We start from the raw sequence: 16,198 nt of genomic DNA, 5'->3' as shown, positions 1-16,198 counted from the left end.
GCAATTCTAAATTTTAAGAAAGCAAAATTCATCCAGAAACTCAATCAGCATTTTTGTACAAGCATCTTCTTGTGGGATGAGTTACACAGCACCTTCAGCACAGCAAACAGAAATGGCTCGCCTCAGCGTTCTTTGGGATTAAAAGTACTCAATCAGGCATGCAAAAAAAAGAAAGAAAGAAAGAAAAAATCTTGTAAACGCTGCAGGACTATTATAGGGTCTGTAAAACATTTGTTTTATTGGGATATGTTAAAACACAAGTTTTTGTGTTTTTTTTAAAGGGAATGCATAAAATTTTAATGGATGTTTTGAATTCTATTTTTAAAACTCTACATGGCAGCTTAATGCCTTTTTAAAAACGTCGTCTGCATTATAAAAATTATTCCTTGCACATTATTTTCAGAGAACACATGCTGGGGAGAGAAAAAAATCACTGTGAAGGGTTGCCAGGATGAAACCTGGATGTTCACGCATTACCTTTAAAATTCACAGATGGAAAATAAAGTAACAGCGAATTCTTCTAACGGTTCCCCCTGCCTAGGCCTTTTGACTGCCCCCTTATCTACAACACCAAGGCAGAGTCCAGGTGTGGATCTTTGCAGATTAAGAAAAGGGAGGACAGATGGAAAGGTCAGGGAGGAACAGGTGGGATGAACTGGCTGCTTCATCTCCTGCTTTGTTGGTCAATTTCAATGGCAAAGAGAAAACGGGTTGCAACCTGGCAACCGTAATCATTTGGTGTCCTACTGTTGAGACTGGTGGCCAACAATAAGGATTTGACTGCAAACAAAACTAGCATGGAAAGGAGGATAAGTCTTTTGGAAAATTGCTTAATCCAGTTTAGATCCTATTATTTATCTGGCAAGATTAATATCAAATGGTCCAGAACACCAAGGGAATTTCTGTTCCGCTGAATGCTGTTTAACAGCTGCAATGTTTTCTTTGACTGTCACTACAAGGCAGCTGTACTAATCTATTCACATTAGTTTCACACGACTGCCTTGGTTAATTCAGGCACCAGTGGCTTTGGGATCAACCAATCATTAAAATTCCAAGGGTCTGCTCTGAAATTGTCCAACTTTCCTAACTACCCAAAATTTCAGTTTCATAAGTACCGGAATGTATGACTGAACTTTGGGTACTGCTTTTTGGCTCATACAATGGATTATTAAAAAGATCGATGATGATGATGATGATGATGATGATGATGATGATGACGACGATGACGATGATGATGATTTCACATAAACGCTTAGCCCTCTGGCAGCCCCTAGTCATTAATGAGGGAGCTACAAGTTCAACCTGTTGTGGGTTTTTTATAACAAGGAATGGTTTAAAATTGCTTTAATATGAAGAGCAATAAAAACTACTTGTACTCTATTCTGGTATTGAATAGAGAGCCAGCATGGTGTAGTGGTTAAGAGCAATGGACTCTAATCTGGAGAACCGGGTTAGATTCCTCACTCCTTCATATGAAGCTAGCTGGGTGACCTTGGGTCAGTCACAGCTCTTTCAGAGCTCTCTCAGCCCAAAAAATAAGTCTAGCTTGCCACCTAGTGGTGCATAACGCTAAAAGAGCTACAACTATGATACTATGATTCTATGAACTTCAGGCTGCCAGACAATCTTAGGCTATACTACACACAGTGCCATACGATAATTATTAATTATTATCCTGTTGAATGCTACACACATTGGATATTCTGAAGTAACAAAAACATACACCATGCTTAGGAGGTTTAATGGTTGGGATCAAATCTTAAAAATGAAAGACAGTGCAGGAATGTTCTGAGGGAGAATGCTCTGGTCTGGGTTCACTGGTACCGAGCTTTACCAAAAATTTTAGGTTTGTTTCACAAAGATACTGTTCTCCTAACACAGGGTCAAGCAGCAGTGAACCCAGAGTCAAGAAGATGCTGAAGCACATTTTGAAACAATTTCTGGATTAAATCCAGCCAGCTTTCCTCTTTTATCTAATTTCCATCCTTACTCCAGTCCCAGCCCTACATGGCTTTTGACCATGCAGGTCCCTGCATAGTCTTTTTGGGTAGTCAAAATCAACCAAAAAAGTTCGTTGGATCCAGCCCCACATTTACATAATGCCCTTCCTCCAGGAAATACCAGGGTATATGCGGTTATCCCATTTTGGCACACAACAACCTTGTAAAACAAGTTAGGTTGAAACAGTATATACTGTGAAGTCACTCACAGTAAGCTTTATAGCTGAGAGGAATTGAACCTAATAGCCCCGGCAAGCCCAATCTCATCAGATCTCGGAAGCTAAGCAGGGTCAACTCTAGCAAGTACTTGGATGGAAGACCTCTTTAAAATACCTGCAGTTGGGAGGACAGGGGCAGGCTTTATTCAGCCACCTCTCTGAATATCCTCCAGACCCGCAATAGAGGTCAGTCACCAGAGGTTGCCATGACTTCCAGGTGCACACACAGTCAGTCAGCAGAGGTCACCATGACTTCCAGGAGCACACACACATGCACATGCGTGCGCACACACACATGAAAAAACCCCAAATGCAATCACTTCATCTACCCATTCCTAAAAACTGTTATATACTAACATGTACAGTACAGTCATTCTCAGTATGGCCGTGCTCACAAATCTCCTCTTCCGCCCCCACCAGAAGAAGTTGAACAAAATGAAAAAGTAACATCCACCAAATTCAATGGAGCACTTCCAAGTAATATATTTGGGATATAGCTGAAAAAGGTTGAAGGATGCCTGTTTGTCACAGGGATGACAAATTGCTTTGGATTTTGTTCCATTTACCTCTTTCAAATCCAACATGGGGGGTTCAGTTTTAAAGGGAAGTCTTTAGTAAATGTAAAGGCTTAAATAGCATTTAGATTACTGCTTCCTGAAATCTGAGAATATAACTCAGATCAATCCAAATATGATTATTTATCCCAGTAAGTACCTTCACCACAAAAAGACAATAATTTCCGACTGTATGGGCTAAGTATGCCTATATCCACTACACACAATACATATTTCAAAACACCTACTTCCAACAATGTTGGGTTAGATCCACTACCTTGAAGGGACCTGTGCTTACAGAAGGGAACCTTTGCCACCTTTTCATTATGCACTCCCCTATGCCCACTGCTTCTGAGTGAGCTCTGTGGTACAGAGACTAAAAACTGGAGTATCAGTAGAAAGTCTTCAACAAATGAGGTAAGAATTTGCATAACAGTATGGCCTGAATCTAGTGATAATTTCTGTGGACAGAAGGGATTTCCACCCCACCCCCCACACCAGTGCTGCTTCTGGGGACAGGGGGCTCCAGGAGCAAAAAGAGGAGAGAATCAGATGGCTGCAGCAGGGGCAAGGGGAGCTGGTGGAACTCACCAAATTTCCATTTGTAGAAATGTTCCACTGGATCCAACCCCTTGTGTGTAATTTACACAGCTTGCCATTCCCACCCAGCTCACAAGTTGCCCTGAATGCAATTTCCATGGGCCCCCTTACCCACACTAGTAGTATGGTAAATGCCTACTTGATTCTGGTTACTAACGCAATGTAGAAGCTGACCCTATGAGGAAAAGAAAAGTCAATCATGCTACGAGCAAAATATGTAGACCAGGTCTTTGATTTAGCAAAGGGGGGTTCACCTCTAAGAGAACAGGCCAAAGAACAATTACATATATTTCTCACACCAGAGTGTTAAAAAAGGAACAAATAACTTCCTAACACTGTAAAACCCTATGTGTGTTTACTTGGGGAGTAGGCAAGCACCACCAAGCACAGTAGATGTTACTTCTGAGTTAACATGCATTGGTGTCCTTGAAAGTGACTCTGTTTTAGATCTCAATTTGTAAAATGGTGGGACATGAAATAAAATCAAGGAACTGTGTCAATGTAATAAACAACACCACAGGATAAACAAGCATTAAAGCAAAATTAAAGGCAGATAGTTCAAAGCACAGGTATTTACATGGGAAACTGGAGGTATTAAATGACCCCTAAAATAACACTGAAAAACAAAAAAAGAGCAATTCTGAAGTCTTTGAGCAAAAGCTCCATCCTTCCCTTTGTTGTGCTTAGATTCAGTAATGTATATAGTTCACACATCTGAAGAAGGTTTTCAGGATTCAACAGTCCAAACCTTTCTGGTTTGACAAATGTGACTATCAACTCTGGGCCTTGGGCTCTACAAGGTCTATGTCTGATCAGTGGATGGAAGGATGGTACTACATCAGAATGACATGTTCACTGCCTTGAGTTAATACATACATAGATAAAACAAAAATCTATGCACACGTATGTAACTATCCATACATCTTGCCCAGACGCAGCCCCAACTCAACAGAGCCCAAAGGCCCTCTGGAACATAACTATCTTAGATGCCTCCCTAAAGTCAGGAAGCAAAGGTATCCTGCTTACCCACAGAAAAACCCTTTGATTTAACCACTGCTATATAGACAGTCCTAGGAGAAGTTACCACCAGGAGAAGGTTGTCTGAGAAGCATATCTGGTTCACAGAAGTATACCAGGAGATGTAGTTCAAAAAGGTATGAGGGCCCTGGGCTGTGAAGGGCTTTAAGGATGATAACCAGCATTTTGAATTGGACCCAGAAGCAAAAAGATAACCGGTGTGGCTGACACAACACAGGAGTTAATATGTTCTGAGCAGCTGATGAAGGACAGGATTTTTGTCACTAAAACTGAAGCTTCCAAGACATCCTCAAAGGTAGCCCCATACAGAGAACATTACAGTAACCCAGTCTGGAGGTTATGGTAGATGGATCAGTATGGCTAGAGTGGCAGAGTCTGGGCGATTCTGCATCTAGCATTCGCTCCACATTTTCTCAACCGGGAGGAAAAGGTGCAGCTCAAAACCACATTCGAATACCTTGGGGCAACGCCGTACTGACTGCAAAGTCACCCCTGAACGGTCATAAATCTATGCAAAAGGTACCATAAAACCTGATGGTCAAAGAAAGCGAAAGCGGCACGCAGTGTCGAGGGTACCATAAAATCCAATGACCAGCAGCATGCAATGCAGAGGAGAATTTCTGTTCCAACGTGGGTTTTGTAAAACAACAGAGGGAAAAGCCAGTGCAGAATTGCCCGGAGTCAGCTTATGAGCTAGAGGTAGTTGAAAGAAGATACTCCTAGCAACAGCACCAACCTGTTTATCCAATGACAGGACTAGGTCCATGAGCACACCCCCCCCCCAATACAAGCTCTTAACTTGATCCACTAAAGAGAGCTTAACCCCATCAGCAACAGACATTATACTTTTCTGGTTGGATGGTCCATCAAACATCAGAAACTGCTTAAAACTGAAGCAGACCATTGGCCCAATAATGTCTACTCCAGCTGGCAGGAGCTCTCCAGGACCTTAGCCAGAGGTCTTGCACATAAGCAAGGGCTCCAGGGAGCTGTTGGCAGGGAAGTGACCGAAAAGTTCCAAGTGCACACACTAATTACTTCAGCCAAGGGATGCATGTAGAGCTTCAGGATCACAGCCAGAAACTGCAAAAGACAGCGTCCGCCCACGATGAATGCTAACCATTCATGATGATTGCTAACCAGACAGAACAAATCAAGAAAAAATAAGAATACTGTAGAAATATTGCAGCCTAGCTGTCAACGAAGACACACTGTACTGCAACTGAGTACACAGATGCACAAGTCTGGAGAGCAAGAGCAGCCATATTCTGGAAAATTTAGCAATAAGCATTCAGTCTGGGTCTGGCCACTGACAGTAATGGGATTTCTAGAAAAAAGGAAGTTGTAACAACCTCAGAATTAGAAAAGTCCTAAATGTGTTTTTCCTTAATTTTACTCTGCAACAAATCCAAGGAAGACAGACTGAATCACAACGAAGAGTACGGCATTACTGAATGCATCTCTCCGAAACATTATTACTCACATGCACAAACATATTCGCTAAACTCAGATGAACAATCAAACACTTAATTATGCTGAAAATGTAATGATACGGTCATGCCCACCTGACCTATCACTCCCCCCCCCCCTCTGTACTGTCACTCGGGTCCTTTGTAATCTACTGGTCTTTGCAGACACCTGTTGAAAACCTTGAAGCCTATGCAAATGAAATCACAAACCTAATTAGGCATGCAATTACTGGATTTTATTCCATGAAACACAAGGGCATCTGTGAAGTTAGCCCCACAATGAGTACAGCCATCAAAACAAGAGACCTATGCTACTGAGTTAAACAAGACTTGATAATGTACTCGAGGAGGGGGAAAAACATAACCGGAAATGTATCTGCATCAGATACTTACCACTGGTTAATTGCTCAATGAATCTCTCAAGGGAAAACATAAGACTCAGGGAACCAGACCAAGCACGAAAACCAACAAAACAAGTTCACACAGAATACCCAGGGCCGGGGGGGGGGGGGGGAGCAGCAGGGCCATTTGGCCTGGGCCTCACATTCTCGAGGGGCCTCAAATTTACACTTTTGACGTTAAATCACATGTTAAATAAAAATGGGAACATTTATTACAAAGTCTTACAACATTCTTTTTCTTATTGTATTAAATGTAAACATTTAAAATACAATACTACTAATTTTGTATAATTGTTTTCACACGTCTTCATTTTTTAATTGACTGGGGACCCCCTCAAAAATGGAAGTGGCCCAGGCCTCTCTTGACCTCTGTGAGGGCCTAAGAATACCCACATTTATCTGAAACCCTCTTCACACAACTTACACACACACACCCCACATAGTGTGATCCCACCCCACTGAGAAATGTACATGATTATTCTAACCACATGGTCTTCAATTTCTACACATGGATTTTTTCTTATGCTGTTAATAACTATTACTTTCAAAATTTATAGATATTGGATAGTTATGGAAAAGTGTCCATAAAGTAACATCTGAGTATGAAATAAAACAACAAACTACATAAGACACTAAGTTGTATGTAGCTTTTCCATAAGTTTTTTCCCTTTCTTTTTTTTGACAAAATGCAGTAAAAGACTGGTGAGAAATGCCTCTTAAATGGCTCTTCCTGCAACGGTTTGGAGCAAGACTTCTTAGGCTGGAGGAAGCCTTCAAACCTTGTGTAGTTCTATCACAGCATAAAAGTCTATGCTGGGTGTAAACTATTTCCATCCCAGCTTCCATGCCACCAGCAGCTAGGAAAACAGACAAGCACTAGAGGTCACTTCTAGATAAGCAGATAACAGCTATGGCAGGAGTGCCTTTTACCAGCTTTGACTGGTTAGCCAGCTTTCCCAGGCAGAAAAGGTTTTTGCCACTGTAGTGCCTGCCCTGGTTACACCTAGATTAGATTACTATAGTGCACTGAGGTTGCCCTTGAATAGTATTTGGAAACTTCAATTGGTGCAGAATGCTGCAGCCAGGGTTCTGACTGGAGTGACTCACAGAGACCATATCAGTCCAGTTTTGGCACCTCTACTCTGGCTCCCAATCTGTTTCCGGGCACAATTCAAGATGCTGGTTCTGACCTCTGAAGCCCTATACAGCTTGAGACCAGCATGCTATATGCCTGAAGGTTTGCCTACTCCTTTATGAACCTACTAGCCAACCACTACGAGCCCTGCTTCCAAGTGCCCTCTGCTGAAATTAGACAGGTGGCAACCCAAGAGAGGGCCTTCTCCTTCATAGCACCAAAACTCTAAACTCTCTCACCAGGGAGACTTGCCCGTCCCCTTCTCTTGCTGTCTTCCACTAGCGGATAAACCTCTTTTTTGTTTTGTCTGGTGTTCCCTTGGTGATCCCTCCTTCCTGCTCTATGCTTTAATTGCTTTTTAGTGTTTTTAATGCATATTTTAGCTTTGGTTTCAGCTGCTTTAATGATGTGCTTTTGATTGGTTTTAATGGTTTTTAAGACATGTTTTTAGTATCTATCTTTTTAACCCCTTAGCCGCCTTGGTGGCCTGTGAAAAGGAAAAAAGGAGGGGTATAAATTTGGTAAACAAATAAATAAAATAACTAATAGAGTAGCTCTCACCTTTCTCCCAGGTACCCTGGGGGAGGGGGTTCTTGGAACGCCTCCTCCCCTGCCTTAGACCCAGGGACTTTAGCATGGCTCTGGGAAGCAAGAACAGGCCCAAACCACGCTCTTTACATCCTCCTGCTCAGCTGAAGGCAGGGAACTAGCTCAGCTTCTGCCCCATGCTGGTGCTGACATTAGCTTATGGCTCCCTAGGTTGCCACTTGGATTGCAGATGCTGCGTTGAGCAGAGGCAGTGCAACTCTGTCCCAGGAACAGCTCAAGAAATGTCTGCCATCCCAAGGGCTCTCCTCACGTGCTGTCTGACAGAAGCAGCCATTTTACCACCAAGCCAGGCAGCAGATGGTGCGAGGCATGCGCCTTGCCCTGTACTGCCCAGCCAGTTTAGCATTCCAAGAAGCTGCTCGTCTTGTTTGGGCATCAAACTGGTCCTGTCCTTTACCTTCTACGGGTATCCACTACCAAAAAAGAAAGAATAATAATCTTTTCTCTGTGAGGGAAAAGTAACCATGCATGTATGATTTTCAGTGAGGGGGGGAAACAGCGGGGGGGGGGATCTTCTGGCAGACTGCAGCTCCTGCAGCCACATTCTGGAAGAAGAGAAACGCTACTTGCAACTGAGCATGACATGTAGTTTGGTCCTCAAAATATCAGGAAATCAATGGCACAGACTGATTGCGTAGACAATAAGCAATCTGCAATTTGATCACTGAGGGGGGGGGAATCTGTCACAGAGCAGCACAGTCACCACATCCAAGTTCCTTCACTGTACATTTATGAACTGTCTCTGAAGGGTCTCTTTTACATATTTTATAAGGATTTGAAAACCGATGTTAAATCGGGTAGACAGACCTATCTCGTTAAAGCCACTGTAGCCAAGCTCTTGCCTGCCCAAGCCCAGTTCCTCGAGATCCACGCATTTAAATCCTGGTGGGCATTGGTAACCTTCTTCTAACTTTGAACAGTGAGTGTCAGGGATTGCTAAATTATTCCAGGTTATATTTCTGTTGGAATAAAAAAAGAGAGAAGCAGTTAGACCAATTCAGCATAGACAATGGTTAAGGCATTTAGGTTACAGCTCGGCATTAAAATTACATGCATGTAACTTCTACTAGAGAAGGCAACTCGGGCCATGTAACAAAAAAAAGAAAGAAAGAAAGAATAATCTTTCCCAGAATTCAGCAGGGAAGCAAAAATAAGAGCTACTAAGAGCTAAGAATTTGCCAGGAAGAAATGTAATGTGAACAAAATCTTACAAGGACATTCCCAGAGATAGCTTTGAGCTGACCTATTTTCTGTTCACATCACATTCTTTGACAGGATGTGGGGAGGGAAGGAGAAGGACATTTCCAGTCAGTCATTCTGGAGAAGTCTTATTACATTATCTGTTCAAAATAAGGGGAGCCAGAGGAACCAGTGCTATTACTGAAGGTGCAATCCTGACATCAGTCACACATGGACAAGTCCCATCGATTCAAATGAAGTTTCTACATGAGGAGTTGGACTGAAGCCCGAATTACTATAACCAGGGAAACCCCCCCCCCAATAATGAATCTATTAGTATTGATTAGTGAGGCACTGAAGGGGAAAAAATTAAAATAGAAAAATTACCAGCTTAAAACTTCATCTCTGTGCAATACCTCTACCTGCACAGAACATATTTAAAGAGCTAAAAATAACTCTTTAACTAAGCTGCATAATAATATGTGCCAGTGTGATATTCATCATAGGTTAGAAGACAAAGAAGTGGCTTTCTTGCACTCACACGCACACAAAGAATCAGTACTAAAACAAACAGAAATTTCTAGAGCATGAACGCGCCTTCCCTGTCCCTATACCACTCAGTTCAAGGGACATAATCAGTGCTATTCCTCTTTCAGTTCCTTCATGATGTTTGTTGTTGTTGTTCAGTCATACAGTCGAGTCCGACTCTTCGCGACCCCATGGACCAGATCACGCCAGGCCTTCCTGTCTTCCGCCGTCCTCTGAAGTTTGCTCAACTTCATGTTCGTTGCATCTATGACACTGTCCAACCATCTCATCCTTTGCCGTCCCCGTCTTCTTTGACCTTCAATCTTTCCCAGCATCAAGGTCTTCTCCAGTGAGTGCTCCCTTCTCATTTGGTGGCCAAAGTATTTGAGCTTCAGTTTCATTATCTGGCCTTCCAGGGAACAGTCAGGGTTGATTTCTTTTAGGATTGACTGATTTGATCTTCTTGCAGTCCAAGGGACTCTCAAGAGTCTTTTCCAGCACCATAGTTCAAAAGAATCTATTCTTCGGCGCTCGGCCTTCCTTATAGTCCATCTCTCGCAGTCATACATGACTACTGGGAATACCATTGCTTTGACCATGCGGACTTTTGTTGGCAGGGTGATGTTGAGCTTCAAGCCCACTTTTGCGCTCTCCTCTTTTACCCTGAGCAAGAGGCTCTTAAAATCCTCTTCACTTTCTGCCATTAGAGTGGTATCGTCTGCATACGTTGATCTTTTCCCCAGCAATCTTAATTCCGGCTTGTGATTCAACATGTGAGGTGGTCTGGTACTCCCATCTCTTTAAGGACCTGCCATAGTTTGTTGTGATCCACACAGTCAAAGGCTTTAGCATAGTCAATGAAGCAGAAGTAGATGTTTTTCTGGTACTCTCTTGCTTTCTCCATAATCCAGCGAATGTTGGCAATATGATCTCTCGTTCCTCTACCTCTTCGAAACCCAGCTTGTACTTCTGGCAGTTCTCTATCCATGTACTGTTGAAGCCTAGCTTGTAGGATCTTGAGCATGACCTTGCTAGCGTGTGATATGAGTGCAATTGTGCGATAGTTTGAACATTCCTTGGCATTGCCCTTCTTTGGGATTGGAATGTATACTGACCTTTTCCAATCCTGTGGCCACTGTTGCGTTTTCCAAATTTGCTGGCAAATTGAGTGCAGCACTTTAACAGCATCATTTTTTAAGACTTTGAATAGCTCAGCTGGAATACCATCACCTCCACTAGCTTTGTTGTTAGTAATGCTTTCTAAGGCCCATTTAACTTCACATTCCAGGATGTCTGGCTCAAGGTCAGTGATTATACCGTCGTGTTTGTCAAGGACATTGAGGTCTTTCTTGTATAGTTCTTCTGTGTATTCTTGCCATCTTTTCCTAATCTCTTCTGCTTCTGTTAGGTCCCTACCGTTTTTGTCCTTTATCATGGCCAGCTTGGCATGGAACACTCCCTTTATTTCTCCAATTTTCTTGAAGAGATCTCTAGTCCTTCCCATTCTATTGTTTTCCTCTATTACTTTGCATTGTTCATTCAGGAAGGCCTCCTTATCTTTCCTTGCTGTTCTCTGGAAATCTGCATTCAGTTGGGTAAATCTTTCCTTTTCGACTTTGCCTTTTGCTTTCCTTCTTTCCTCTGCTATTTGTAAAGCCTCATCAGACAGCCACTTTGCTTTCTTGCATTTCTTTTTCTTTGGGATAGTGGTGATTGCTGCCTCCAGTACAATGTCACGAACCTCCGTCCATAGTTCTTCAGGACCTCTATCTATCAAATCTAGACCCTTGAATCTATTCTTCACCTCTACTGTATATTCATCAGGGATGCGATCTAAGTCAAACCTGAATGGCCTAGTGGTTTTCCCAATTTTCTTCAGTTTAAGTCTGAATTTTGCAATGAGTAACTCATGATCAGGCACAAAAGCTAATAGTAGGGAAGGCAAGTAGATTGTGTGACTACACAGAGTAACACTTAAAGAAGAATGTTCAGATGTAATTATAAGTCTGTCTTTTACTTTGTGGCGTCTCACAACCAAGAGACTGCAGAAGTCTTAAATGGTGAAAGGGGGCGAAGCTGCACACCAGTTTCTTTCTTTTTTCCTCCAAAAGATGTATGTCTAAGGTGCAGGGCTCCAACAAGTATCTGCGAGGAAGACCTCAATGCCGCCTCAGCAGTTATGGAGACTCCTCAATAACTCCTCCTCTACAAACAATAATTTATCTTCTATACACTTTGTAGATAAACAATAGAATGTGAATATTCAATGAGCAATGCTGGTTCGTTTTACTTTACTTTTCAGAGCTCCTATGATCAAATGATCTTGAGCAATGACTAAAAAGAATATTATTATTTACTAAAGGAAAATATGCTAGACAGAAATGTAGCTACCAAGTAGGTTGTGTTTGGGTCATAGTCTAGTAACAAGTAAGGTACATTATCCCCTTGACGTTTATTAGACGAGAAATGTATTAAAAGTGGTGAGATCCAGAGGTTTCTAAAAACAGAAAAAAACAACATTCCAATATATTGTGAGACACAGTGTCAATTTTACCCTGAACATAAGAGCAGAGATTATCTGAATATGATGGAACCTGCCCTGCAATACTTCAGAGGGGATGGATTCAGGCAGGCTAAATCAAATGACTTAACATGGTGGGGGACTGTTAGGTATCTCATGTATAACGGCAGAGTCCAAAGTGGTAAAATACCAAAAAGCTGACTCTGCAAGAGCGAATCATCATGCTGTTATAATCCAGCCCTGTAAGGTGATGCTGGACAAGTGAAAATGTCTTTGCCTTACCTAACAAGAAGATATCTTTAGTTATAAGCTCTAGGTGCCTTAATCTAGCATCTACTGTCTTCATCCATTGAGATTGTTTAAGAAATAATAGCAGACCTTTAGCTTCTGAAGCAAAAATGATCCTTAGTCTTAGCTTAAAAGTACTGAGCCATGCTTGGGTTTCCAATGACTTTCGGCTAAGGTCTGAGGGATATATCTGAGATGCAACGAGGATTATCCTCTATACGAACTGACACAGGGGATGATCAAAAGATTCTGAGATTGCTGAAATCCTGGTAGCAACACCATAAGGTAACTGGGGTATTACTTTGGTGTTGAATACCTGGATTGCAGTAAGGATATATTTTTCTCCCCTTGTAAAGAAGAAGCGTGCTATTGCTCTGGAAGCAGGCTTAATTTTATTAAAAGCAAAATTTTATTAAAAGCAAACCTGGAAAGGTTTGAAGAAAAAACAATCCTCAGGGAGCAGAAATTCCATGTTCAATGTCTGAGTTTGTCATAGTCCATTTGGAAAGACCCAGGTTGCCATTTTTAGAGCAAACCAAGGTTTTAGATTAGTTATAGATTATTTGCAAAGTGTTCTGTCTTTTAAAATATCGACAGAGTGGGGTGGATAAGATTAGGACATCAAGCATATGCAGAGCATAGTCATCAGAAGGCTGGTAAAACTATGAAATGTTGGAAGTACCTTCTGCCAAAATTCCAAACTGGGCTGCAGGAGTACTTTGCTTTTATGAACTTTGAGGAAGAGTGGATCACACCATGAGTGTACCAAATTCACATTCCCAAAGGAGAGAGCAGTACTCAAAAATGCCAGTTTAAATGAAAGAAGGTCCAAAGAACATAATGGTTCAAATATTTTACTCGCTAGTAGGGAAGAGGATCTATTAAAGAGATAGATCCTGAAGGAATGGGCGAAATAACACTTTGAGAAATCTCTTCATGCCCTGACCTGGATAGCGCTGGCAAGTGCGATCTTGTCAGATCTCGGAAGCTAAGCAGGGTCGACTCTGGCAAGTACTTGGAAAGGAGACCTCTTTGGAATATCAGCAGTCAGGAGGTGAGGGCAGGCTTTATTCAGCCACCTCTCTGAATATCCCTCCAGGCCTCCAGTAGGGGTCAGTCACCAGAGGTCACCATGACTTCCAGGTGCGCGCACACTCACACGCACATACCAACTTGGAAAATAAATTTTATTAAAAAAAAAAAAAAAATACCAAAAAAGAGAGATATCTTTTCATAAGCAGCTTGAAAAGACATTTGTTTTGTCCTATATTCTCTTCAAGTGGCAAGAAACCAGTTGAGTAACTGGTGCCTGCTTCTCTTCCCTAAATATCCCTTCCTTAATTTCACCTTTTCAGATGGAGAGCAAAATTTTTACACCAGAATGTACAGCCTTTCTATCAGAATCCCTAGGTGGGGAGGTATAGCATATCAATTATTTCTTTGAATTTCTCCAAAACAGGGATTTGCTCCACTGAATCCAAGACATGCTATGCCTTTTCTTCTTTAGATGGTACTATGAGTGATTCACTCTAGGAACAATCTCACGCTTGGTCTGGATCAGAGCAGCCTCCCAACCCAAAGACAGAGTTTTCGAAATCCCTCTCAACACACACCTTTCAAACGTACTTTCTGAGTCCCCCTGCAGCAGTCATCTATTTAGCAAATGATGACATAGAATCTTTGCTCACAGCCATGTGTCTGCAGCTGTACGTACAAGTCACTAACCCAACACAAGCATCAGAAGAGATCTAGAACAAGGTTGCCTCAATCTGCATCCTAAAACCTGCTACCCAGTAAGCAGGCAAAGAGGGGAGAGGAAATCACTGTGGTCAGAAGCTCTCACATGTTTCCTGACTCCTTGCAGTTCCCATGGTGCGTATAGCAAATGGCAACTGGTACACTAACCTCTGCTGCAAGGAGGAAACTGTCTGCGGCAACAAGTTCTGGGACCTCATGCCACTTTACAACTGCATTGTGCCTCCTAAGAGGTCCCACTCCCGTTTCAGAACAATGGTCTTAAATGTATCAGAAGGGTTTTTTTAGGTCTGAACCATTTGGGGAACAGTTAACATTCCCTTTCTTGGGCTTTTTTGAATCCAGGTGGAAGAGTTGGGTACCAGGATCTGTCCAATACTCAAACTCTTGCCACAAGTGCTTATAGGAGCTGGCATGCTGGAAGAAAGCAGTTTACATGACAGTTTGGGCAGATGCATTTATGTATCAGGTAGCACCTTTTCCCACAAGGCAACTTTTGGCTTAGATTCCCTGATCACCCTTTTATTTTTTGCCATACTGGAGACTAGAACCTTGGAGACTCCGGGTTCAAATCCCCACTGTGTGATGGAAGCTTGATGGGTGACCTTAGGCCAGTCAAAACTTAAGGGTAGCCTAGCATACCCTCACAGGGAGGTTGTTAAGGATATAATGGAGGAGACAAAAATGATTTTAGATTCTTTGGGTCCTCATCAGGTAGAAAGCTGGGAGAAGGAGGAGATGGAGAAGAAGATGATGATGATGATGAAGAAGAAGAAGAAGAAGATGAAGAAGAAGCAGGAGGACGAGGTTGGATTTATACCCTGCCCTTCACTACCTGAAGGAGTCTCAAAGCAGCTTACAATCCCTTTCCCTTCCCCTCTCCACAACAGACACTCTGTGAAGTAGGTGGGGCTGACAGAGCCCTCTTGAGAACTGCCCTTGAGAGAACAGTTCTGGAAGAACTTATGACTGACTCAAGGTTACACCAGCAGTTGCACTAGGACATATCCTAGTGTTTTAAGCCATCACCTAAACATGTTTAGTGGTCATTAGACTTCACAACTGTGACCCCCTCTCCTTGTGCCATAAAAACTCACAAAGTACTGAGAACCACCTGCCTATAGGGACAGCAAAATGGCGATCAAAACAACAATTAGTCACTGGCAATACCATCATAAAAAAGAAACCTTGTTAAATAGTCTATTTTTGAAGTAAGAAAAGCAGAATCTTTTCAAGGTCATGCTGGAAAACAGAAAACAAGCAAGTTATAAGCCCTGACCAACCTTCAACTGAGACAATTGGTGTTGAAAACATTCATCAAAGAGAAGGGAATGGGTATGTTATGTTCCAGGCACTCAAAACTTTTGTGATTGGTCCTGTGCAAGCACAGATGCCGTTTTGGGGGCTGAACGGAGGCCATGAAGGAAAACAATGAAGATGTCAGACAAACTTCCTGGCATTCAGTGCTGAGCAGACGCCACTAAATCTTACAGATAAATCCACACTAGACAAGGCAGAGGATTTATTGTTGTAATGGGCTGTCTCAGCAATCCAAAATGGCAGCTAAGAAGCTGGCAGAAAGTGGAAGCAGAAATTACAGAATCAGGTGGTACTGGTCAGCTGGAATTGAACCAGAAGGTGCCCTAAGGCAGAGACAGCTATGTCGTAGCAATAATAGAAAGGTTAAGATCAGTGGTCACAGATCTTGAATGGCAAGGAAAGCTCTGAAAAATCTTCTCATGGCTCCTAATCTGAAGTCTGGAATGGTACGATCCAGGGACAGTTTCACCACCTCAGGGAGGCCTACGAATACTTGTACAAAACTCTTGGGTGTTTAAGCAAAGGCTGGTTTGTGCCAGGTTCCAGCCAATGTTGTACACATCTGGTTTTTGTGGTGAGCTTC

At 42.3% G+C, this 16,198-nt stretch overlaps 1 protein-coding gene across 1 annotated transcript in view; it reads right to left on the bottom strand.

Annotated features, from left to right (window-relative positions):
* LOC107120486 (sodium leak channel non-selective protein-like) overlaps positions 1–16,198 on the bottom strand; it is a gene marked incomplete at its 3' end in the record, with an annotated part of 128,571 nt that overhangs the window by 56,969 nt on the left and 55,404 nt on the right. Inside the window, exon 6 of the mRNA XM_015423196.1 lies at positions 8,832–8,983. Within this exon, the coding sequence (XP_015278682.1) occupies positions 8,832–8,983 (152 nt within the window). The remainder of the gene's footprint in view (positions 1–8,831; positions 8,984–16,198) is intronic.

This window comes from Gekko japonicus, unplaced genomic scaffold, assembly GCF_001447785.1.
Source record: "Gekko japonicus isolate JY-2015 unplaced genomic scaffold, Gekko_japonicus_V1.1 scaffold808, whole genome shotgun sequence".
NCBI classification, from domain to species: Eukaryota; Metazoa; Chordata; class Lepidosauria; order Squamata; family Gekkonidae; genus Gekko; species Gekko japonicus.
The sequence above is the reverse complement of the archived record's forward strand: the minus strand, read 5'-3'. Positions and strand labels throughout refer to the sequence as shown.